The sequence below is a fragment of the Pseudoliparis swirei genome, chromosome 1 (assembly GCF_029220125.1).
Source record: "Pseudoliparis swirei isolate HS2019 ecotype Mariana Trench chromosome 1, NWPU_hadal_v1, whole genome shotgun sequence".
Classification (NCBI taxonomy): domain Eukaryota; kingdom Metazoa; phylum Chordata; class Actinopteri; order Perciformes; family Liparidae; genus Pseudoliparis; species Pseudoliparis swirei.
The window spans coordinates 8,122,644-8,149,412 of record NC_079388.1 but is presented as its reverse complement, the minus strand read 5'-3'; the positions used below and the strand labels follow the sequence as shown (position 1 = coordinate 8,149,412).

The 26,769-nt window shown below is 43.2% G+C and overlaps 1 protein-coding gene across 4 annotated transcripts; it reads right to left on the bottom strand.

Moving 5' to 3' along the window:
• Window positions 1-5,560: 5,560 nt before the first annotated feature.
• On the bottom strand, window positions 5,561-26,466 carry cgnb (cingulin b). 4 transcript variants are annotated; one of them, XM_056413256.1, is made up of 21 exons: window positions 26,355-26,466; window positions 20,010-21,139; window positions 19,848-19,930; window positions 19,390-19,459; window positions 15,980-16,074; window positions 15,654-15,780; window positions 15,336-15,548; window positions 12,904-13,052; window positions 12,491-12,520; window positions 11,355-11,475; window positions 10,955-11,146; window positions 10,714-10,812; window positions 9,935-10,192; window positions 9,672-9,842; window positions 9,051-9,212; window positions 8,815-8,904; window positions 8,618-8,701; window positions 8,406-8,524; window positions 8,132-8,240; window positions 7,065-7,228; window positions 5,561-6,865 (listed from the first exon to the last, which is right to left on the bottom strand). In XM_056413256.1, exons 2-21 carry the CDS (start codon window positions 21,108-21,110, stop codon window positions 6,730-6,732), a joined length of 3,573 nt encoding a protein of 1,190 aa, XP_056269231.1. In that variant the 5' UTR covers window positions 21,111-21,139; window positions 26,355-26,466; the 3' UTR covers window positions 5,561-6,729. The 4 variants fall into 4 exon arrangements, with proteins under 4 accessions (XP_056269231.1, XP_056269241.1, XP_056269250.1 ...); XM_056413266.1 differs by lacking the exon at window positions 26,355-26,466 and adding an exon at window positions 26,019-26,083; XM_056413275.1 differs by lacking the exon at window positions 12,491-12,520.
• Between the last annotated feature and the right edge of the window lie 303 nt (window positions 26,467-26,769).

The window sequence follows — 26,769 nt, the reverse complement described above, 5'->3', positions numbered from 1 at the left end:
ACATATATATATATGTATATATACATATATATATATACAAATCTATCAAATTAATGTAGATATATATAAATATATCAATCGTATATATATATGTATATATTTACATATATAAAATTAATGTCTATATATGTGTATATATAAATATATAAATATACATATATATAAATATATATACGTTAATTTGATAGATTTATATATATATGTTTATATTTATATATGTATATATACACATATATATACATCAATTGTATATATTTATATCTATATCTATATGTATATAGATATACATATATATATATAAATACAATTGATATATTTATATATACATAGATTAATTGTATATATATATATATAGAAACTGGATGTGTTTGACTTCCATTAAAATATCAAATATTTAGAGTTGGAATGCCGAAGAAGAAGAAGAAGAAGAAGAAGAAGAAGAAGAAGAAGAAGAAGAAGAAGAAGAAGAAGAAGAGTTCTCTTGGTCGGTTCTCACGCCGCCGCTCATCTTGTCCTCGGAAAGGAGAGCCATGTTTTTCACATAACAATGAAGACAAAGTTAAGGCGCTCTGGAGTTGTTTTCCTTTGTACAGTCAGGTCACTTTACATCTCGTCCTCTTTGCAAAGCTGTTGTGAGCGACTCCGACAAAGAGCGGAGAGACACCTGGCGTCTGCCCTGCTGCGTTCACGGTCTGTCCAGGAAAGCCAGTAAAAACGAGTCCTGCAGGTTTTCAACATGCCCGCATTTCCATGGAATGCACTGCATCACGTTCAGGGTGCAGGAAGCAGAAGTCTGATCCTCTGATCTGATTTCATCACTGGTTCAAGTTTAGATCTTTTTTACTTGAAACATTTTAATACAATTTAAATCAGTTATATAATTTCCCATCATGTATCTGTTGATAATATATAACACATATATAAGCGTCTCTGAGTGTCTAGAAAAGCACTGTATAAACTCTAAGTATTATTATTATATATGCCCTCTCGAGGTTAAAGTAGACGACTGTGTATCTGTAATTTATGAATTGAGGCTTGTTTGTTTGTTTTTCTATTTATTTGTGTTCAGTTCCTACCTGCCTCGACATTGAGTTGCTGAATTGGTCAATTTCAGAGCTTGTATGATATTAATATGATATTTCTGATTTTGTATTACTCAATTCAATGAGGATAGTTCATATTAAAACATTTATTTTGGTCCACACAAAATAGCGAGCTTTACATATTTGGAACAGGTCATAAATTGCAGCCTAGAATGAAGCCTACAATAGCAAGTGGCACTAAGTCAGATACACAACACATTACAAGCAGAGAGTGAGATGCATACATTTAAATCAAACATTCTTCTTCATCATCGGGATCTACAGGGATGATAACGACTGATGAACTGACCTCAGAGAAGTTGAAGACGCCTCCATCCGGCAGACATCTGGTGTGAGTGCGGCCGAAAAACATCATTTTGTCCTCAGTCACCTGCCGGATCTTCTTCCAGATGGATCCCATGTGCCCTCTCTCGTCTCCCGCGTTGCTTTAACCAATTCTGTTCAACTTCTCCCCGACTTTAAAGCAACATCTCTGCCAGCACCAGGAATCTGCAGCCGCTGTGATCTGCAGCGAATTCGGTGTCAGAGCTGCAAATAGGATGTAGTCCTGTTTAATAACAGCCTGGTCACATGTCAGACGGCCCTGTCGCTGCTTGCACTTGCTTATTAACCTGTTAATCCTACATCTGAACTCATTTGCTTTTGGTGGCACATGGTTTTAAAATGTCCGTGGGGTATGAAGTGTGACACACCAGCCCAGAGAGAGTGTCCTTTACTTTCAGGGTTTGACAATATTGCTGACAGAGTGAGAACGTTGTGATCTTTGTAGAGTAATATATCAACCCAGCAGGAAAACACAAGTGCAGTAGTTCTAGTGTAGGAAACATGTAAGTCCTTAGCAATATTTGATGTCATTTAACACCTTAAACCAACAGTCATCCATCGATATGTCCTGAGCACGGATTCAAGCTGACACACGTCGGCTCAACTTCCCGTGTAAAGAGATGACAGACTGTTTCCTGTTGTTACTTGCTTTATGGTTTTACACAGGCGTGGCATCAAATTAAAGTCTATTGCCTTTGAAAGATCAGAGTCTTACCCTCAAAACAGTTCAAACCATATGAACTCAGCGTATAATCTTTCCTTGAATGCTCTCTGTTTTACATCATGTAATTATGATTTACATCTTGGCTTCAGACACAACTTTCATGACTTTAGCAGCTGTTTGTCCCGTGACACCCGGACACAAGTATGAACTCTGAACACATAAATGAAACTCAATAACCTGAAGTGAATATCATGTCTGTGCAACACCTGTTGGATTACCGGCAAGAATGACACAAACTCGGAAAACTGGTCATTTTGAAAAGCCCGGCCCAAAGTAAACACCAGGGATTATTGACCTCTTGTATCAACAATACACAGGATGCTTGGAATTTTAAACCAAATCTTTTCCAGTGAAAGAGTTGAATGTCATGGATTAAATCGTGGAAAATTCCTCCATTTAACATGTTGTACAGTGGTTCTCACGTTTTCATGCATCATGAATGTATTTGAACCCAACAGGGCAGACGTGCCGCAGACATCTACAAACACAGGTCTAACTAGAATGGGCACTCGGTAGAGCGCATACCTTCGCATATCACAAGATTGGGCATTGAATTATGAACATTTTGGCATTAGTTGCATGCCAATTGGACAAAAATGTATCGTGCTATGGTAAAAAAAGAGTTTGACCTTTCCATGACCTTGACCTTTGACCCGATTGATCCCAAAATCTAATCAAATGGTCCCCGGATAATAACCAATCATCCCACCAAATTTCATGCGATTCAAGAACATTTTGACCTGTTCATGACCTTTGACCTTGACCTTTGACCCGATCGATCCCAAAATCTTGTCAACTGGTCTCCGGATAATAAACAATCATCCCACCAAATTTCATGCGATTCGGTTCAATACTTTTTGAGTTCTGCGAAAGATTTTGACCTGTTCATGACCTTTGACCTTTGACCCGATCGATCCCAAAATCTAATCAACTGGTCCCCGGATAATAAACAATCATCCCACCGAATTTCATGCGATTCGGTTCAATACTTTTTGAGTTCTGCGAAAGATTTTGACCTGTTCATGACCTTTGTCCTTTGACCCGATCGATCCCAAAATCTAATCAACTGGTCCCCGGATAATAAACAATCATCCCACCAAATTTCATGCGATTCGGTTCAATACTTTTTGAGTTCTGCAAAAGATTTTGACCTGTTCATGACCTTTGACCTTTGACCCGATCGATCCCAAAATCTAATCAACTGGTCCCCGGATAATAAACAATCATCCCACCAAATTTCATGTGATTCGGTTCAATACTTTTTGAGTTTTGCGAATAACACGCATACAAATAAATAAATAAATAAATAAATACAATGGCGATCAAAACATAACCTTCCGGCATTTTCAATGCGAAGGTAATTAAGACACTTGGTGGGCCTGTTTCATGGAAATCAATCCCACTGTAAACCGATTCCCGGACGTGTCGTCGAACGCATTACATTATTAAAACTAGAATGGGCACTCGGTAGAGTGCATACCTTCGCATATCACAAGATTGGGCATTGAATTATGAACATTTTGGCATTAGTTGCATGCCAATTGGAAAAAAAAATATCGTGCTATGGTAAAAAAAGAGTTTGACCTTTCCATGACCTTGACCTTGATCTTTGACCCGATTGATCCCAAAATCTAATCAAATGGTCCCCGGATAATAACCAATCCCACCAAATTTCATGCGATTCAAGAACATTTTGACCTGTTCATGACCTTTGACCTTGACCTTTGAACCGATCGATCCCAAAATCTAATCAACTGGTCCCCGGATAATAAACAATCATCCCACCAAATTTCATGCGATTCGGTTCAATACTTTTTGAGTTCTGCGAAAGATTTTGACCTGTTCATGACCTTTGACCTTTGACCCGATCGATCCCAAAATCTAATCAACTGGTCCCCGGATAATAAACAATCATCCCACCAAATTTCATGCGATTCGGTTCAATACTTTTTGAGTTTTGCGAATAACACACATACAAATAAATAAATAAATAAATAAATAAATAAATAAATACACGGCGATCAAAACATAACCTTCCGGCATTTTCAATGCGAAGGTAATAATAAGAAACAGAAACTGTATGAAACACAGATAAAAGGGAAGTCCCAACAGTGGGAAGCGACAGAAGAGAAGAGGAGCTATAAGGACAAAGACAGGAAGGTTGCATGAGGTGGAGTCATGTTTACAGATTGAAGTCTTCAGTAGTTACAGTAAACCAACTGAGGATTAGACTCAGTATCGATGGGGAAAGTCGGCCAGAGCAAAAACAGAACATGCAAGAAGACCTGATCCTGAGACAAGGTGCAAGCGACTGAGGCTTTTTATAGAGTATTTTATATGAGGAGAACCAAACACTCATTCTTTATGTCAGGTTGTCATGGAGACAGGCCTTGCTCTTGTAGTCTCTGTATACTCTGTATCGCGTGAACTTGCCCCAGGTTTATTTGTATTTTTTAAACTTGTTCCTGTTGTAAATACAAAGTCAGTTTGAGAGGAACAACTTTGTTTCGTTAACAGCTGTTATTGTAAGACCTGATCATGGATCCACACGTCCTATCAGTCTCCTTATAACCTGTCTAATGGGACCGTGGGACACGTCTTCAGTCTTTGATTCATAGATGTGTAGATATAAAACAAAATCTCACATCATATTCATGTCATGAAGGAAAAGTACAGTGTGCAGTGAAGTGGTGCAGTGCAGGTTTGGTGGAGTGAAGTGGGGATGAGAGGTTCAGGCCCGCCTGCATCAGAGACACGTACTCAGAGCAGGCGGTGTGAAGCAACGGCCACACCCACAGGAAGTGATGTTCACCCGGCTGACGTTCTCATCAGTGTTAGAATCAAAACAAACTTTTACTCAAAACTCTGTGAAAAGTAGTCAGATTTGAGATTTACACTTATGAAGACGTCTTTACAGGCACATACTGTAATCATCCAGTACATGGATACGCATTAATTTTGTATTTTAATTGCTAACTTATTAAACTCTATACGATTGATCTGTCTAATTCTGTCTGCTGATGCCTCAGATAAACTTCTGAATAAATGTTTGCACAAAACCAGAATAAAAAGCTCATTAGAAAGAAATCTACTTAAAACTACCATAGATATATGAATATATATATATGAATATATGTATATATATGAATGAATATATATATATATGAATATATATATATGAATATATATAAATAAAATATATTTATATATATGAATATATATATATATATGAATGAATATATATATAAATATATATAAATTAATATATATATATATGAATGAATATATATACATATATATATTATATATATATGTATATATATTTTAAGAGATTTCTTTCTACACACACACATACTGTATATACACACTCACAATTATTAATATGAGATCATAAATCAAGACAATAAGGTTAAGAATATAATATGCCTCTTTTAATTTCACACACGGTTAAAAATTGATTACAAATATTCATAAAAAACGTCACCAGCAGCTCACTGGACATATTCCACATTTCATAGCATCCTTGTCTGTATTCTTACCCGTACAAATTGACAAGTGGCACGTTAAAAATGTAACGACACCATCAAAATGTCATGAGGAGATGCCAATCATCACAGAGAGTCGCGACAAAGAGAAATAAGGAACAGCTCCAAGACCAAGCTAATAATTCATTCAACAGGAATGTCCAGGAGACACAGGTGAGCATGGAAATACTATAACAGCAGCAGCATATCAACAGAGCACATGCGGACACAACACTGGGTGAAAATAAAGATATGAGGCTACTGATTAAGGCATCGGAGTGAAAACATGCACATGAATCAAGGTTAGGAATATACAGCATATTAAACCAGGTCATCAATAATGTGGCTAAAGTAGAAAACTGTATATAGAGAAGTGTATTTGATTGTCTTGAGTAGCAGGTATGCACAACTAATACAATGTAAAAATAAAAAGCCTCAGTTCACACTTAAAAAGGTAAAAAAAATACTACGAATAATAATAATATCACTCAATAGGCAAAGAAATACTTTGAGCTGCGAACAACACTGACAGATGTAACTCATCATGTGCAAGCAAACACATAAAAGACTGGATAAGATAAATTCATTTTTGGTGTTAAAGTGGTTTGAAGTTGCACGTTTAACGGCATGAACTCTGAGCGTAAACCATGCCACAGTAAATACAGTCGACACTAAGCACACACAGCAAAGAGCCTCTTCTTTTCTTTCCTTTACGATTCAAGTTAAAGTACATGGAATCAAACCTTGTATTTGGAAGAGTAACTGTAATTCGGACCAACAGAATATCGCAAGACAGATAAAACATGAGTGAAGCAATCATAATCACAGCTGAGGGCTCCAAAGGAATGCAATCTAATTATCCCGACGACCGGTCTCTGTTGGATCGCCGTACTAAAAATAAAACCGGAGAACAACTGCAAGGCGAGTCGGTCGTGCATGGCAACCGAGCTCCACGCGCAAGCGAGCCCGTGGCGCCCTCGCTGCCTCTCTTTGGTGAACTCATACATGTGTTTGCACCAGAGACATGAAATAAATCGTTTTATTCGTCTTCCTTCTAGCAGTTGGAGGTCTGTGTGTGGCTCTCGTTCAGGATGGAGGCGACGTTGGAGTCGTAGAAGCCCTCCTCGTCGTCGTCCGAGCTAAACGTGGACGAGCCCAGAGCTGAACGATGCGAGTGCTGGGACTTCCGCCTGAGACAAAGAAAACAGAAACGCTGACTCGGGTCTTCAACTTTCAGACATTGCAGTGAACGCAGACGTGTGTCCAGATAGTTACAATAGACTGCCACCTAGTGTGAAGAGGACGCATGGTATGGATGTGCTCGCTTGTCAAACGCTGTCATCTTTTACAAATCAACATTATTTCATGGGGCAATAACTCGAGTCCTACTTCAGTTCCGCCTCCAGGGCGGTGACTTTGGCGTGCAGCCCCTCCTGGAGCTCCTGCTGCTCCTCCAAGTCCCTGAGAACTTTTCGGCGGACTCCCTCCAAGCGCTCCACCTCGCCCTCGCTCTCGTCCACCTGCCGCTTCAAGGCCTTCACGCGCATTGACAGCTGGGGGCGGAGGGGGAGAGAGAGGCACATGGGGGGTGAGAGGGGAACAGAGGAGGTCACGGGGTGAAGACGTGGGCCTCGCGAGGGAGGGGCTGGGGTTAGAAGAGAGGCGGGGCTGGGGGGGGGGGGGGAGCACATAAAGAAGGCCGAGGCAGCAGAGAGATAACAGGGGAAGGAAGGTCAATGAGTCTGGGGGCCGAGTGAGGATGGGTGTGGGTCAGGAGGGGTACAGATGAGATTAGTCCTTTGTGCAAGAAGCAATTAAGCACTGTTTGAAGGTCATTAATGATTAAACAGCATCTATAGATCCTTCTTACAAGATTAAAACTACCAGAGTGGTACAAACACACCGTCAGGAACCTAAGATAACCACGGTAAAGTATTGGATACTTAAGTCTACACATTTCCCCCGTCTCACATTCAAAGACTATTTTGGGAAACACACAGTGAGATTGCTTCTGTATGGCTAATGTGCAGCTGGAGTGGAGCCAGCAGCCGCTGAGCTCAGCCCAGCACAACGCCTGGAAACAGTGGGAAGCAGCGAGCCCGGCTCGATCCAAAGGAAACAAAATCCACCTTCCAGCACCTCTCAAGGTCTTGTTAGTCTAATCCGTTCAAGATAAATGAGATACAACGCGTTAAATCGTGAGCTTTTAAAGGTGCACAGTGGATTCGGTTCCCTTTGGACAGAGCCAGGCGGTTTCTGTTTTTAAAAAGGGGAAAAGAAGTAAATTGGAAATTACATCTCTACGGATTTATATTGTGGGAACTTGGGAGACACCGTATATATAAAACCATAACTATTCATGAGTTAGATCCGGTTAGAGCATTCTGTGTTGAACCAGGCAACACCAAAACAAACAGCGCTTTGAGATTATTTGCACACAAAACGTGGGGAGTTACCTGATCTCTCTGCTCCACATGCTGGCTTCTCTCCTGGTCCAACGTGACATTCAGCTCCTTCAGTTTCCTCTCCAGTCGCCTCTGAGAGGCATGGATCGTGGCCTTCTCTCTGTGCGGAGAAATGCGATATTTACACAATGTTACGCAACGTTTCTTCTTCCTCCTTTCCAGGTGTTTTAATATCGATGGTTGATTGCTTTGACTTAAAACACACCCCCAGTAGGACGAGCTTCCTTCTTATGGGAGCCATCACATGTGTTCCGTCTCACTGTACCTTTCTTCACTGCGTAGCCTCTCCTCCAACTCCTGAATTTGGTTTTCCAGCAGGTTGAGTGCAGGCGAGGGCCGAGTGTACCCCTCCATGTCCACCATGCGGGACTTCAGCTCCTTAATCTGGGAGGGGAGTGGGACAGTGAGCTGACCGGGCTACCGACGAGTCGTGTGAATGCGTTTAGTTTGTGCGGGGACAGAACGAGCGAGCGGCACCTGTCTCTCGAGGGCGCTCTTGTCCATTTCGAGGTCGTGCCTGGCCGAACGCTCCTGCATCAGCTCTGAGCGAAGCAGGTCCACCTGAGACGAGAGAGCAATGAGCAATGAAGAGGCAGTGGAAGTACACCTGTTATCAAATAGAAAAGGCCGTCTGCTCATTTGCATGTGCATTCAAATCTCTCTCTCCGCGGCACCTGATCTCTGGTGCGCATGATGCGGTCGTTCAGGAGCTCCACGCTGTTCTTCTCCTCGTCCACTTCCATCTCCATGGTCTTTACCTTATCCTGTGAACACACGCACAGACTCCATCGACTCCAAGCTCAACACTTTTTTAAAATCTCCATTTGCCGACACGTCGCCGTCTCCCTATTTTACTACCGTCCAACTTTATATCCCCCCAGTTTGTGACCTTTGACCCGGAAAGCCTCACCTCCAGGCACCTGATCTCCCTGGAGCGGTCGGTGTGGGTGATCTTCTCCGATTCTAGTTCGCTGTCCAGGTGTTTGAGGCGGTTGCTGAAGAGGTCTCTCTCCAGCTGGGCGCTGTCTCTCTCCTCGCTGCACACCAGCAGATCCTTCTTCAGATGAGAAATCTGGAAAACAAGACCGAGGGGATCAGAACGGGAGGATTTGACTCGTAGTCCACTTACTTTCATGCAGTTTTTTGTCCTCAACATTTGACGGGCATGCGTGCTATTTTTCCATATTGCCCTAAAACACTGAACAAGTTACACACACTCTTGGATTAAATGAAGGATATACATTAAATCAAAGATCTACGAGTCTTGATTTCCTCGGGTGTTTATTCCTAAAACTGCTTTCGACAATCAATAAAGGATAATAGAAATTCCACGACAACTGACCTACTGACCAACAATGTACTGCTAGCATGGCTATAAAGGCTAAAAATACATAGAAAGGGCTTTAAAAAGAAAGTTTTTACTGTTGTATTTCATATTAAAAAAATAGGACACTTTTATACTTGATATTTTATTTTCACAGGTTCTGTGTTTTATCCTGTAATGAATATCTTCCAACCCGTTCGTCCTCACCTCCTCCTGCTGGGCCTTGAGGGTGATCTGAGCCCTCTGCAGCTCCACCAGCCGGTCTTTGCAGTTGCGCTGGGCTTCGATCATGTCCTTCCTCGAGCGCTCCCTGTAGTCTTCAAGCTGCGTCTGAAGCGTGGCGACTGACTGACGGGAATCTCCCATCATTATCTCCATCTGACAGAGCAGGAGGCAGAAGGAGGGAAACACGAGTGAGTGACGCTATCTCTTCACATCAGACACGACTTGACATAGTTTTGAACCCGGACCTCTTTGTTAATCTTATCCAGGGCTCGGTCAAGCAGCCTCTTCTGCTCCTCTACGTCAATCTTGCCCCTCCTCAGGGCCTCCCTCTCCAGCTCCCTCTCCTCCAGCCGCCGGCTCAGCTCCTCCCTCTCCTTGCTCAGGCGGGTGGCTCCTCTCTTGGCCTCCTCCAGCTGGGTCTTCAGGGAGCGGTTCCCGTCCTCCAGAACTTCCACCGCCTCCTCAGCCTCTGCACTCCGGGGTGAGCTGGAGTGATGCCTCGTCTGTCGAGTGAGAAAATATCCCCCATCATTCTCATGCTGTAAGGATAAGGCATTTAATGTGGGTATTGTATTGACACAAGAAAGAGCGGCAACTAAAAAAGGGCTCCAAGTCTTTTAATATTCAAAGTACAGCCGGGTACAGTCTGTGCTTTGTTGCCCTGATCCCTGCATACCAACTCCAGTCCAACATCTGACTCTGTGGATTTGCGTTGGCTTTGCTCTTCACGTGATCGTTTCACATCAACGGCAACAAGATTATAGCATCTTAAAAACACTGAGAATACGTTGATGTTCCAGCACACATGGAGCACAATGTGCATCTCGCGCACAATAATCTCAAAGGGATTATTTTTCTGAGCCCACGTGTTTGAATTTGTCTTTGGATATAATTCACTTCCCATCTCCCGGTTGGAAATAGAGTGTGTGTGGGAGGCCATGTCTTTTGTTCTTGTACAGTACGCCGCTTTCCATGATTTTGCATGCATGTGTGTACAGATGTGGGTCTTTTCTCTGTACAGTACCATGCGGGCCAGCCTCTCTCTGAGGCGAGTATTTGCTTCCTGGAGCTCCTGGTTGGCGCCGTGGTCCACCACAGTCTTTCCTGAAGAACTGACTGATGACTGCAGAGAGCAAACGGGCAGAATGGACATGATGTGCATGAACTCTACTCTAAAAAGAAGCCATTCGGCGCGATGTACGCTCTCCTCCCTTGTTTAAAAAAATATATATATCGGATATAATAATATTATAATGACGCTCCACCTTCTCCAGCTCGGCCTTGTCTTTCTGCGACTTCTCCTTCAACCTGCTGATCTCAGACAGAAGCTCGGCCTTTTCCTCTCCACTCGCTTTCTTCAAGGCCCGCAGTGTCCCTCTTTCCTCGTCCAACTCGCCCTTTTGTTTGTCCAGGTCGGCGCCGGCCCGCTTCAGATCATCATGGCAACGCCGGAGCTCCTTGGGATAAGCAATCGGATGAATACTGTGTGTGTGCGCACACATATAAACAGTGTGCTCATACGAGTATGGGGCTTGTGAGTGTAACTGTATTTGTGAGTGCAGGAAAAATGAATGAGATTATTGAAGCTTAAGCTAGAGGAAAACTAAAATAACACACTAATCGTACTGTAAAACAGGAGATGAGCGCCTGCATCTCACGAATTACCTCGGATGAAGACAAGTTATCGGCAGACGCAGGCGTTTGCTTCTGCGCACTGAGCAGTGAGTCCTTGAGATTTATCAGCTCGCCCTCAAATTCATCCCTCTGCGAACGAGATCTCTGCAGCCTGCGGAGAGAAAATAGATGTTGAAAAAACATCGTGGAAAAGACACGCAGGGACTGAACTCTCAAATGAATCCTGGTTTGTTTCTGCTGAATCTTCCAGGTGAATGGCTCTTTTTTGAACTAGCATTCCCTTATTAGCAGGAAGATGCATTTCATTTCACCGGATTCAGTCCAGACCTCCTCCTGTTAACCCGTGGCATGGATATTTCTTCAAGTTTTGCCGATGGAGCGCTTGAGCTTCGTCTTCAAGGGGAATGAGAGGGTTTTTAGATGAGCTGTGGGCGCCTTTTCTAAACTACCTCCCAAATTTACAGCAGACATAGAATGGGCGAGGGGTGGGCGGGCAGTGCACTGTGGCCTGGCATCCTTTAAATGCGCTATAAATGTCTAAAGCGCTCTCCTGGGTGTTTTACTGCTCTGCAACAGTTGTGCACTATCCGAGCTCTGAGATCGCTGGATGGTGTCCATGTGATGTGTTAACTCGCCCTTCTGTTCGTCCAGATCGGAGCAAGCTCAATAGATCTATAAACTATGCACACAAACGTAACCACACAAACACACACACAGACACAAACACACAAACGGCCACACAAGCCATAAACACCACCCCAGATTTGCCGTGGCAAATGAAAACAAAGCACAAGTGGATAAACCTACAGCAGTAAACCATTTAAACCTCAGTCCCTACCTGAGAAGGACAGTCATTGTGGAATTGCAAGTTATGATAACATGAATTATTTATTCAAAAATAGCAATTAAATCAGGACACAATTATTGATCCACATGATTTGATTAAGACCAAGTAGATTTCTGAATGTTGATTTGTTCATGTGATTGAGTTTGTTGTCACTGGATCACTGTTAGTAAAAGGTTCACAGATCTAATGATGAAAATCACATGTGTGGATTTTGTTTAGACTCAAGTGAATTTCAGGGAACATGTCTCAAGTTGAGCTCTGCTTATTTGAAACTAGGCTAAACTACTCAAACCAAAAAAGGCGAGATTGAATCTCTCACGTTCGACTGCTGCTGGCGTGCGTCTGGCTCCTGCAAAATGGAAAGTCAAGTGAAAGAGGGCATGCATAAAAAAAAACTAAAAAGAGTTTATTCTGTGTGTTTGCAAAAAAAATAAAGTTTTCAGTGAGTTTCTTTGAACCGGCGGTAAAAAGTATCAAAGTTAGCTTTAGTGCGTTTGATGCCGTTGTGGCTCCATAATCAGTTTGGTTTAGCCTGAGATCTTGCGTGAGAAATATAAGCTTATATCTGAGAACATTGATGTATCCACGTATTTACGGTCTTTGAACGTTACTTCACGCTCATGCAGTGTTTTTTTATTCATCCGTTGAAGTTAGATGCTGAAAGAGATACAGAATGTGTATTCCAAGCCCACAATTGACTAAAAGCATTCAGAAAGGCGTAGAGAAACTCACTCTTCTCTGGTGTTGTGCAGCTCCTGCGCGGTGGCGTCCAGCTGCGTCTTCCGCCACTCCTCCTGATCTCTGGAGCCCTCCAGGTCTATCTGCAGCGTCAACATGGAGTTGTTCACCCTCTCACGCTCCTCTTCTATCTGCTCCTGGGACTGAAACACACACATGTTACGAATCAAAAAGCAGTGATTCAGACACCCAAATCTCTCACATCTTTTTATTCAGTTTCTATTTCTGCCAAATAAAGATATTTGGGAACAATGCCTTCATCAGCACTTCTTCGCTCTCTAAAAAATACTTCTGCGTCAGAAATAACACCATGCAGTATCAGAGAAGATGGAGCACGAAGGAGCTGCCACAAACAGCGACCCGACTACTTTAATCCTGCTCTCGCCATGTAAACCGCCACATCAAAAGCAGCTGCCAACCGGTCGGCTTATTTCCTGCTCTCGGTGCTGCATGATTCTTTTTTTTTTTTGGACTGACATTGCTTTTTCCAGATTCTGCCTAATGATCTATTCCTGTCTACATATACGCTTCACATTTCCTCGACACCACATCCGTCAGTACGACACTACAAAAATAGTCAACTGGCAGAAACTGTAACAAAAAGTCAACTAGAAAAGTTTTACATCGCAATCACAAGGAGCACAATCCTCTTTTATTAACTCTGCACACTGGGCTCAGTCTGACCCCATAACACCCCCGACTCAGCATACTGGCACATAAAACGACACGACGAAGCCGGGGTGTAAAACGGGGCCAATGCAACATCAAAGCATAATTTAATGAGGTCTTAAAAATGGATGCAGAATGCACAAACTGCCTGACAGGTACAACCTGACTGTTCTCCCACTAACTACATCTCTACTAAGCGATGCTCGCCAAAGAAAACATTTCTCTGAATGTCTCCGTCTATTACCAGACGTTGATGTAACAAGCTAAGCAATTGAAGTATCTCATAATAATAGAACAAAAAATAATTACAGTGATCAAAAGCTGAGGTTATAAATCCTACAGGCTCTTACTTTGACACCGACACGACATGATGAGGAAAGTGAAAATATGTGTCAGCATGCGAGTTTAAGCTGAAAATAAAACTGATGTTGAACTGACTAGTTTTTTTTGTGGTTTATTTATTGTTTTATGTAAATATGTATGTGTGTGTATTTATGTGTGTGTGTGGTGTATGTGTATGTATGTGTGTGTATTTATGTATGTGTATATGTATATATGGGTGTGTGAATATGTATGTATGTGTATGTATATGTATATGTATGTGCATGTGTATATGTTTTTAAGTTTATGTATATATATATATATAGGTATATGGTTCTCTGAAATAAGTTTTTTCGTGAAATCATAGGTTAGGGCACTTATAAGCTTGATAGCTTCAGCCTTGACCCTTTCGGTTGAGCCACTTTCTTCTTTTGTTGAAATTTTGATTTTTGTATATTATTGCTGATCGAAATAAACTAAACTACACTAAACTAAATGTTGCCTTAAAATTAAAATCCTGAAAAAGCTGCTCCCTCTCTTCATTTATAAAGTGAGTGCAGGATGTTGTGGTCCCCTCACCGTGAGTTTATGACCCGTCTGTGAGACTTTCTGGAGTGCTGAAGTTGACTAAAAGACACACGTGAAAGGGAGCTGCAGCAGACCTGTTCTTTTAAAGTGGTGAGCTTGTTCTTTCTTCAGTTTATTGAATCACCCGTGTTGGTTCAGTGACATCAGACTTCCTAAACCAACACTTTTTTTGCTTTTATTGAACCCGTTGAGCTTAAACTCTCTTCCTTGTTTAAGGCTCGTCTGGTCGTGAACACACCGGTAGGCGCTCACCCTACAGCAGAGTAACGGACCAGGTGGAAACATGAGCCGAGGTGTCAGGCTGTCTCTTACTTTTAACCCCTAAGAACCCACAGTTACACGCTTTAAATATACTGTAAAATACCCACAGTTTTATCCTTGATTTTAACTCTTGAAGTCCCACATACAGAACAGCCTGGTGGGGTCATGTGACCGTAACCATGCCATCACTTTCAAAATAAGGCTGGTCTGCATGTAGGACAGAACTAGCTAGTTTTCTAGGTCATCTCAAAAAGATGTTTGAGTGAAATCGTACCAAAGAAAACTATAACTTTGATACGAAAATGCTAATAAAAAGGCATATCTTTGTTACTGAGCGTAAAAAGGCCAGGTTGAGTTTAAATGAGTGAACACCCATTGTGACATACATGTAACATTTCAGATCTTTGGCTCGAGGGGGTAGTATTTAGAAAGTATTTAAAGAAACGGGTTCATGGGGTCCATTTAGTCTGTTTTATTCCCTCTATTCTATAAACAATTGTTACATCTTTAATAAACCACTGCTGCCTAACCCCAGTAGAACATAAGGGCTTAAAACACAACCAAGTGCAAAGCATAGTGCCATCCACCTGTGTGAACTGCTCCATGGTCATCCTCAGGTTGTCCATGTCCTGGCTGTACTGCTCCCTCAGGGTCTCCATCTCCTTGTCATGGCACTCCACCTCCTCCTTCAACGCCCCCTTCAGGGCCGTCAGCTCCCGCTCCCGTTGGTGGAGAACCTCATCCTGGCGCCGACGCAGCATGGCAGCCTCCGCCAGGTCGGCCTGCAGAGTCCTCACGTCCTGCGGAGAGGAAGAGCGAGGCGGTCAGATGGACAGACAAGCACCGCAATGTTTTATTATTATTTATTCTATGCGCGTCAACGTGTTCCCCCGGAGAGTAAATACCGTCTGCACCGAGAGGGGAGAGTTTTCCGAAACCCTCCTCAGCTCCTCCTGAAGCTCCGCCAGCTGATCTTCCTGGAGGCGCAGACGAGACTCCGCCCCCTCTCTGGCCATTCGCTCCTCGGCGAGTCTGCACACGAGCACACAAATGGACACACGCTATCAATATGGCAACACACACTACCAAGCCCATCAGTCGGGGAATAAAGGATGAAAGGATGCTGTGACAAAAAAAGCCACAGGGGCAATAACTGGAGGCTTCTTGTTGGGCTGTTAAGTGCACACTACTACACTTGCAAAGCCACACACACACATGCACACACACTTACTCATCCTGGACTTGCTGCAGTTCTCCCTTGCAGCGATTAAGTTGCACCTGAAGCTCCTCGAGTACCCCCTTTCTGAGGCTTCCATCAGATCCTCCCTTTTGTACAAAATACACACACACACACACAAAGAATCGTTAGGACACAAAGTGAGGACAAACACACGTAGAGGAGGACTGTCACCATCTCATCAGGGTGTCAGTGTCGACCTTGCCCATGCATTACGCCCTCTGTATCATCTGAAACTTTAAAAGAAGAAACCCTGACTCGGATTCCTTGACCTAGTTTCTGACAGCAGAAAAACATCTTGAGGAGAGGAGGCCTTGCCAGTGTGCTCAGATATCGTAATAAGACAGTCTCCTCACGCCAACAACTATCTCTGACAGGCGGAGCGCGGTCGCCCACAGCGCCGCTCGTCAAGGCTCCTTCTCGCTGAAAAGGAGGCGTAAGCGCAGCCTGCCCATGATCCCTCTCTTATCCTCCTACACACTCATTACAGGGACGCACACACAGAGGCAGAAGAAGAGAGACAAAGTGAGGATCGCTCCTCGGGGGGGGGATCTCATATTCCTCACTTATCAGTGGTGTTTTATGAGGACGTATTTTGTACAGATTTGTCATATTTTCCTCTCGTTCCTTGCAGGACAGTTTTCAGATAAATCTGTTCCGGGACATTTTTCAGTTTCTCTTCTCCGTCCTCACAAAGAGATCATTAACATCAGATACGATGATGTTTGAGCGCTTTGATTGAATTGCATCAGCTGTGTTTTTATCTGCAATAAAAGAGACCTGTTCTGCAGTCTTAGCAGAACTACTTGATTAAATAATGCAAATAGATTATATTAAAGTCTGATGTAAAATAAGTGGCTGGGTTGTTCTTGATAATCCCTCGCCTAGTGGTTCCTAACATAGGGGTATAGCACACGCACAAGTGCCGCTTCTTTAATCTTAGGGGCCGTGCCAAAGATAAAAATGGTTCTGTTATTCAAAATGAAACTAAAAATTCTTCTTCCGACTGATCACTTCAAGCCGAGAGTTGCAGGTTTTTAGGTTTATCTGAATTCTTTATTCCTATATTAATCTTATATATAAATGATATCCTCATTGTAATTTAACATAGAATAAAAGAGCTCTCAGGATGATGTAACAGTCAGATAGGATTGTGTTAAGGACATGAGTTTTAATGGTCTCACAGACAACAATGCTATGGAGACGAGTGCCAGTCAGAGCTGTAACTAATTAAAAACAGTAATTTGTTGAAATTGTAAAGAAAACATGGGCTCCCAAAGCAAATTCATTAAAATGCAGAATATAACATTACTTTGATCTAAAACTGTATACAACTATACCAGTCATTTTAAGCTAGATGATTGGATGTTTCTTGCCAAAATGCACCCTGGGAGTTTTAGTTAACTTATTCTCTTATTGTTTTTACGTACACCGGCAGAGAGATATTTTTGAAAGCAATTGCTGATTTTTTGTCCTGTAATTCAACCGGGAGCATTTCATAAAGGAACAGGACTTTTTTACGTACGAAAACAGCAATACCAAATCGATTCAAATAAAACAACCGTGGAAGGAAATGGTCACAGCCTGCCGAGGGGAAGACAGAAGAGAGAGCTTTGTTTTTAAGAGGCGACCACGAAGGCAACCCGACAACACGCCAGCGTCCGATCCTCAATTGACTTGTCGGACAAACAGGGTGTCGGGGCATTTGCTCCATCACTCTCCCACTAACACGCATTAACTGGCCACGCTGCCTGAGACCAGTCACAACGCCCCACAAGCACTTTGACGGAGCCACGGACATTAGTGGTACAGAGGGAATGTAGCCCTGTCTTGCATTACCCTCCCAATGTGGATAACTCCCTGAAATCAGACATTTCAGGGCGTTCTCTGCCACTGGTTGCATCACAAACACTCTCATCTGATCCTGATCTGATGTGGTGTTTTGGCATCGTGCAGACGAAAGCTATGTTTTGGTTTCGAGGCAGAGCTGGAGAAAAAATAAATAAATAGCCTCAGACAGAAAACAAACATTGGAAATCCCTCCGCCCGGCACTTTGATGCCGGCTGAGGATGTTTCAGAAGCCGTTATCGCTTCTGAAGAGCCCGAGATGAATGCTAGAAGAGCGGTCGGCGACTTAAATCTCGTAAAGTGGCCGGCGGGGTTAAAGCCCAAAAGAACGTGGGGGTTCTGTTCGGCAAGATCGCTCCAAAACAAATCCGTCTCATCCGGCTAGCCAACCCCCAGCTGGGGCAAGGTTCCAGTTCAACTAAATTATTGATGGCTCTCAATGACTGCACGCTCCACACACACTGAGCCCTGAGCAGCTTCCCTCGGCAGCTGCATCGTTGCCAAGAGACGAGCAGGGCAAACAATTCAGACGCAGCCATGGTCACCGACAAGTACATAACAAGGGGTTGATATACATAATCAAGTGCATGTAATACGAGAAGCTCCAGGACACAAAAGGAATAACTTCTGTATGTAGATTTATGCAAAAGAATGCAAATTAAAAAGGGAGTGGTGTGCTGGTGTTCATAAGAACACAATCTTTTTGAACAAGATTTCACAGGAGCACAAAGGAGCAAAGATGGCAGCAAAATTGACTGAATACTCAGCATGCTCCTTTATTTTCATATGTTTTGGCATGCCTAAGGAGGATCCTTGGAGACAAAGTGAATGAAATAGAAACTTCATATCTTTAGAAAAGAGCTTCATTAGCTTAAAGCCATTCTGTTGAGAAGAAGACGCCACATCTTTCAGCATGTTTGACCAACATGCTGAACACAATCCAATATGATTATGTTTTATTATAAGTAGTTTTGTATATCCAGATCATGGTTTTGCCGAGCTTTTTGGGAAATGGGGAGCAACTAATGCTACAAGTACTTTAAGATCAATGCCACTCTCATGTCTGTACGACGTATGACGCCAGCGTACCTTAGCATTAAGACTGTTAAACGGTGTTAATGCTAAGCTACATTAGCGTGGTAGATTTAGTCAGGCTGGATGTTTTCCCGTAGCCAGTCACTATGCTAAGCTAAGCTAACAGGCCGCTGCTGGTTATAGCTCCATATTCTCCTCACAGACATGAGAGTTGTATCAATATCTCAAAAACGTAAATATCCCAAAATGTTGAATTGTTTCTTTGAAAAGGCACAATCTGTAAGTAAAAATATAGACGAGTGTTGAGCCACCCGAGAAAAAAAAATGCGACGCTGGAACTTGATATTAATCTTGAAATAATTGCCAGATCGTTTAAAACAGGGACTAACACTATATGTTATGAACGAAATCATGCTTACATTATAACCGTTGTCTACTATATAAGTAAAAGTCAAGGTGAGTGTGTGTGTCTAAAGAAACACCGTGAAAAGAATCACAGGCTTCAAAGGGTTTGTCGTACCTTAAAACTGCCGTTAGTCTCGGAGACGAGGTTGACGGGTCTCCTGAGGGATCCCTCACTCTCACTGGGGCTGATCCGGAAACAGCGGGCAGGGGATCGGATTAGAGAATCACAATCAGAATCACAATCAGAATCAGAATTAGAATCACAATTAGAATCACAATCACAATCAGAAACATTTATTTGCTATGTGTGTTAGACACACGAAGAATTTGACTGTGTATACATTAGACAGACAAACAAACCAACAACAATTAACAGTTAACATAGTGCAAGAATTCAAACATTAAATGTACAATGGTATAAAATAAAAGTGCACAAACAGATTACAGTGCTGTAGTAAAGGTACTGTAAGTATGTGTTCGAGTGACATTAAATATGAAGTATAATGTACATGTATTCATAGACAGTAACAATGCCCCTAAACATTCACTATGTCATGCTCGTTGTTTATTTACCCATTTTTAAAGCTGTTGAAAGCAGCCGGCCTCCCTCGAGCTTCCTCCTCGTTGACTTGGCTCTGACTCCTCAGGGTGAAGTCCTTCAAAGAGAGTCACAGGAGGAGTCACACAACAGACACACAGCAGAGAGACATCGCCTCTCAGACCGCCGGCACTCACAGGCTTCTTGGCTACAGCTGGGTACGCGTCCTTTGCAACAAACTTCCCGAGTGACTTGAAGCTCGACTTGGGGGCCTCGAGCGACGTCGCCCAGGAAACCGATGCAGGGCTGCTTCTCAGGCCGCTGCTCGGCGGGTCAGATGCGGCCAACAACGTGGAGGAGGAAGACAGATGGACGGCGTAGGGATTCAGAGTCGGAGAGCTGGGCGAGGGACTCTCGGGCTGGACATCTTTTCTCGCATCGAGACTTTTTGACCGCTGCTTCTCGTCGAACCTGAGCCTCTGCCTCGCTCCGGCGCGGCCCCTCGTCTGCGGGGCGCTAGCTGGCGTCCCGAAGCTGAACTTACTGATGAGCTTGTTGATGGGATCCAGGGAGTTGGTGTCAATTTCTGGGATGGGTGCCACAATATTGGATGGTGGAGGTTTTGGGGGGGACTCCGAAGGGGACTCTTGGCTTTTCCACCCCCCGCTGTATCTCCCCAAAGAGCCGGTGTAACCAGCGCCACTTTTCTTGAATCCTCTGGGTAACATATAGTTGAACGTGACCGGTTTCAGGCCTGCTTCGTTATACTCCTCATCCCTTGACTTCTCTCTGCTTCTCTCTGCTTCGCCGGCAGTGGCTTGGTCTGGGGGTCCATCTTTTCTGCCGGCTCCACCCTCCTCCTCCTCTTGAGTTCCGGCTTGACCATCCCCCGGAGGTCTTTTATGAGGGCTCCCAAAAATCTCCTCGACGTCATCCTCCGCTGGAGACACGGGCGAGCGTGCTGTATTTACAGCAGGGCTGAAGGGGTTTGCTAACTCTGCCGATCCTTTATTTCTTCTGGGGAGGCTGTTGTAAGGGGAGGGGGGGTCTGAGGTGGGACTGTTCAGCTGAACTCCGTAAGAGTCCCCCTTATCGCCATCTTTCATGACCACATAAGGCTGTCCGGAGATTCCCTGAACGTGCACTGCTACCCCGTACTTATTGGTAGGGGGGGATGCGGTATGGTTCACTCTGGATTTATCCGGATAACCTCCACCTGTGTCGTGGAGGTCCTTGATGAAGCGGATCTGGACGCCGTAATCCACGAGGGGCTTCCTGTCAGTGGGCACAGCGTTCATGCTGACTTCCTGGTCACCGTGCGAGCAGCCTGAGCGGACGGGGAGGGGGAAAGAGCAAAGATATGAATCAGTGGAGGAACATGAAACTCCCCCTTTTCTCTCTAATCAACTAAACAGACCTGCAGATGATTAAAGTCACAGGTCCTAAAGTCACAGTAATTACTCCCCAACTCAGACGCCTCATCTAACCTGAATGTGTCACTCCTTCTCCCCAGGTGGAGTTACCATGACTTGCAATCCTTGATGGAGCTGTCATCTTCTCTTTGTGCTCTACAGGTTTCATTCCTTCTCAATCACAATTAATTCATCACACAACAAATATGCCACTGGGGCAGTAAGAAGCTCTTTGTACTGGTCGAGTCATACTTTAGTGTTCTCCAGAGGATGAGCTCAGACAAAGAGTAGGAGTGGGACTGTGTGTCACGCGAAAATCATGATTGCATGTTGCCTTAAATTCAATTTGATGTTTTCATCCACTCATTATTACTCATGTAAACAGCTGTGAAGCAGAGAGCGAGAGAGAGCGAGAGAGAGAGAGGTCTAAATATATTTTTTACATTGATATTTGGAAGACAATTGTAAGAACTGAATTATATATATGGATCGTTTGTAGCCATTTAATTTGTCTTGTTGGGAAAGGTAGCAAATCTTTTACTGACTTTATTATTGTGTACTCTTCATGTAATGCATGATGGGAAATGTAGGGCCCGGCATTTTTGATACAAAATAACAAAAATGAGTTTATCTTGGCCTCTATACCGAACAGACAAGACAAAGAAAACCATCAAATCTTCACATTTGAGACACTGGAGCCGGTTTATGTGTAGCATTTCTATAATCGATAAAATAGCTGCAGATTATTCGCGAAAAATAACTAAATAATATACAAATAAATTGTAGTACAGCCGAAGCATGTCTGAAAGAGGGCTTGGGGATGAACACAATAAGAAGGTGAATACTCGTCCTATTGTCCCGGCTCTGCGGAGCATTAAACCCTGGGGGCTCAGCCAGGAATGGGCCTCCCTCCTCTCTCTCGGCCCGACGCTCCACAGCCACCAGACTTCAGAGTGGACTCACCCAGGCAAACACTGTTTACTTTGAGCTGCGCAGGCACACACACACACACACACACACATACGAAAGGGCGTGCACAGACGTATGTACGGACCTGTTGTGCATTCACCATCGATGTCCAGAAAGATGTGACTCTCACAGGAATTAAAATGTAACCGACTCTAACTGACCGCCGGTTAGAGTGTAACAAGAAGCACCTCCAATGGCATTGAGGTTAGATCGGTGAATGAAAGTCAGGCTTTGTGTTTGTGCGAAGCATTCTTTGGATTCCAGGCGTTCCCTTTGCACTCGGCATTGCTCATGCTTTGCATTTGTACTCATAAGGACAGATTAAGAACTGGGAGCGAGGGCAGCGCTAACTGTAAAGCCAATGCATGTGGAAAGGTGTCCGCAAGAGCAGTAAATAAGAAGTGTAGAGACTCATTAAATCCACCAACACACAGTAAACATTGAGACTACAAAAACAACGCGGAACTAATGAATGCCCCCCTTCTCACACAACAACAACAACAACACTGTATCACATGCTGGATATCAAAACAATGATCTGAGGGTCACTCCTCCGGATCGTCTGGTGTCAGAGAGCTCAGCCCACAGCTGCTGGTCACTAGTCACACAGATAATCACTAGTCACACAGATAATCACTAGTCACACAGATAATCACTAGTCACTAGTCAAACAGATGATCACTGGTCACACAGATAATCACTGGTCACACAGATAATCACTAGTCACTAGTCAAACAGATGATCACTGGTCACACAGATGATCACTGGTCACTAGTCACACAGATGATCACTAGTCACACAGATAATCACTAGTCACACAGATAATCACTGGTCACACAGATAATCACTAGTCACACAGATAATCACTAGTCACTAGTCACACAGATGATCACTAGTCACACAGATGATCACTGGTCACTAGTCACATAGCTGGTCACTAGTCACACAGATAATCACTGGTCACACAGATAATCACTGGTCACACAGATAATCACTAGTCACACAGATAATCACTGGTCACACAGATAATCACTGGTCACAAGTCACACAGATGATCACTGGTCACACAGATGATCACTGGTCACTGAGCTGGTCAAACAGATGATAACTGTTCACTGGTCACACTGATCCCAGATGCAAAAATGTTCTTAGTGTAAATACAGATGTTGAGTCTCACCTGTTGTCACCGAGCAGTAGCCGAGCACTGCTCGGTGACAACAGGTGAGCCTCATCTCGTGCTCTTTCCTTGTTTAGTTTAGTTTATTAAGGATCCCCATTAGTCTCCACCGTAGTGGAGACTATTCTTCCTGGGGTCCAGGCAAAAAACATTAGAATACAATGCAAATACATAAAATGCAGTACAGCATGATACATTTTCACAAAAACACTTAGACTTAGAAAACAACATTTACATTAAAAGTACAATAATAACACCTAAATACCTTAAATAATAACCTAATCTACTATAATTTCCTTTCCGATTATTGCTGCCTTAAGTTTCCTTTTGAAATCACATTTATTTCTTGTTAGAGTCACATATGAGGGGAGCACATTCCAGTATGCAATGGCTCTGTACATTACTGATTTCTTTAGTGCATTAGTTCTTGGTAGAGGAAAAGTAAAGTGACCATTTAGTGCCTGTCTGGTATTATAAGCATGTCTCTCATTTGCAGGTGATAGCTGTAAAGACAGACTGACAGGTTTCTGTGAGGAATACACATTATTTAAAAACAGAATAAGGCTACATGCCAGTCTTTCATCCACCCTCATCCATGACAGCCTGGCATGCATATCATCCACACTACTCCTCACAGAGCAGTGAAGTGCTAGTCTTGCCGCTCTGTTCTGAGCAAGTTGAAGCTTACCGAGATCTTGCTTTGATGCACTAGACCAGATAACAGGACAGTAGTCCAGATTCGACAGAACTAGAGATTGTATAACTAGTCTAATTGTCGTATTAGTTAACAGATGAGCACTTCTTCGAATGGCATAGATACTATTAATCATTCTTACCACTGTGTTATTAATATGAGTGGACCATGATAGCGTTTCGTCAATGGTGACACCCAACAGTTTTACTTCTTTAACCTGTTCTATAGTAGCCCCCTTTAAAGAGAGGATTAATTTATTATCTGTCCTGAGAGCATATTTCGATCCTATTATCATGTATTTAGTTTTTAAGACATTCAACTTCAGCTTATTTTCCATGATCCATTCAGAAACCAGCTTTAACTCTAGTTGAAGCACCTCATTAACATGTTCAATGCTTGTCACGAGGAATGCTTTGTCAACAGAGACAGGAATGCCACCGAACGGGCCTGATCACCTTCACTCTTCCCCGTCTCCTCCCCAGCTCTTTTTCCTCGGTTCCTGTTCCTCTGCCCACGGTGTCTCTTGTCCTTCGGTATGCGAGCCGGAAGACATCTTTGATACTGAGGCTGTTTGATTCGGTAGAAATCAATGTGATCATGTTTATCATGAGATCGGTCGATCCATCAATATACAGAGAGGACATTCGGAAACAAGTCGGAAAATGGATCCGAATGTTGAAACCATTCCTCCAAAACATTCACAGTTGCCTGCCTCCAAATGTAAATATATAAATAAAAAGTCTCGCCTTCCTATTATATGTCCTTATGATTCTAGAGATTTTCAATACATTGTGACATTGTTATACACTATTAATGGATCAATTCATCATGGAAATAATAATTAGTTGTAAACCATGAGAAATATGTATCTTAAATAAAAAAATCTGAATATAAAATATATACATTATGTAAAAAAATCACATTGATTTTCTATATTAACTATGTATAGTGTGCTTTACACGTGCAACACAAATAAACCTTATTTATGAAATCATGTTTGCTATAAAGTATATGTATTTAATTGGGGACACAACTATTTAGATTAAACATAACTTTGTAAAACAATTCCAGTGTGAACATATCACCATATGGTAATTAAAAAAAAGAGTGATACACAGCTCTATTAGAAACATATACAGGACTGTCTCAGAAAATTAGAATATTGTGATAAAGTTCTTTATTTTCTGTAATGCAATTAAAAAAATATTAAATATTAAAAGAATAAAAGGCTTGCAATATTTCAGTTGATTTGTAATGAATCCAGAATGCATGACATTTTTGTTTTTTTAATTGCATTACAGAAAATAAAGAACTTTATCACAATATTCTAATTTTCTGAGACAGTCCTGTATATATTGGGTGAACAAAAAGGCATGGCAGGCAGAGGGGTCAGTGCAGGCTCTCTTGTGTGAAACAACAACAACCTGAAAATACTTGTCCCTCATTAAAAGACAGACACAAACACCTCAAAGGGCGCGTGACGTTGCCCCTATAAGCCCCAATTTTTAAGGACAGGACTATTTCTGAAAGCCAAGTTATTTCAATACAACCGAAAAGGATGAGGGAGTTGCATTGGACTAACAACATGAGGGACTATGGTGAGGTGTATCTTATTTACTTAATCGAAATATCAAACGTAAAAAAGGACTGCTTTGTCATTTCTTGGCAAGCGTGAGGTTATTTTAAACAGCTTGACTGACAATCGGAAACATAATCACTTGAACAATGCACTTCAATGAGACACTTCACTTGCGAGAAACCAGCCGGGCGACGTAAGTCCCGGAGCGTCGGCTCCCGGGCTAATTGCGTCACACCCACCCATCCGGTCAGTCAGTATCGGTGTGCGTCGAAACCGCAGGGTTGTTTACGCGCGCCACTGGGACCACGAGCCGAGCGACGAGGGTAAACAAGCGACGCACCTGCCTCCCCCACGCGCCCTATGTGCAGCCTTTACCTGCTCTATGTAACCTCTCATATCCTCTTTGCGCCGCGCAGTCAGATCCAATTACAGGCAGCGGCGACCAGACCTTCCACAGCACGATGCTCGGGCATTATCCTGAGCAGGAAAAGCCAAGGGAGGTGTGTGTGTGTGTGTGTGTGTGCGTGTGTGTGGTGGTTCAATCCAATCACAAAGGCACAGGTGTCCATCTCCGCTTATCCAAAAGTCATAACAAATGCCCGCTCAGCAAACCGGGGGCTCGCAGTAATAAAGCGCTTTGCCCAGCACCTCGTCCCACTAAAGTAAGAGTTCAGTAAACAGTCGGCAGCTGTAATGAAATACCGAGCGCACCTGTAAAGATGAGGCGAATCCCTCACGATGTTCCTCGCGCTTCAGTGAGCGCTCCCGGTTCAGTCTTCTGTGCGGCGCTGGTGGGATGAGAAGATGTTCCTCAATGAACTGAGGAAACCGGGAAACGTCTCTCCTCCCCCCTCCCCCCCCCCCCCCCCCCCCTCACACACACACACTCCGCTACCTGTTGCCAGCACATCGGATTTCCATCGTCCCGCCTCAGGACCGACTTCATTGGTGGGCGGCTCCCCGAGGAGGCGGGGCCTGCTGTGGGCTCAGTTTCATCTCTACGCGCAGACGCACACACACAAGCATACGCACACACACACGCACACACACGATAAGTACAGATATATAATTTCAATGGAGTTCAGGAGACAAACGGATCACTGCCGAGGCGACACTAATGTGGGCA

Excerpts from the sequence above, each read along its gene's own strand:
- cgnb (XM_056413256.1), bottom strand. The coding sequence starts at position 21,110 with ATGAACGCTGTGCCCACTGACAGGAAGCCCCTCGTGGATTACGGCGTC. Across the intron at positions 19,931-20,009 it reads CAGCTGTAGCCAAGAAGCCT|GACTTCACCCTGAGGAGTCA; the intron begins GTGAGTGCCGGC and ends CTCTCTTTGAAG. Across the intron at positions 9,213-9,671 it reads TCAAGGCCCAGCAGGAGGAG|ATTTCTCATCTGAAGAAGGA; the intron begins GTGAGGACGAAC and ends CTTGTTTTCCAG.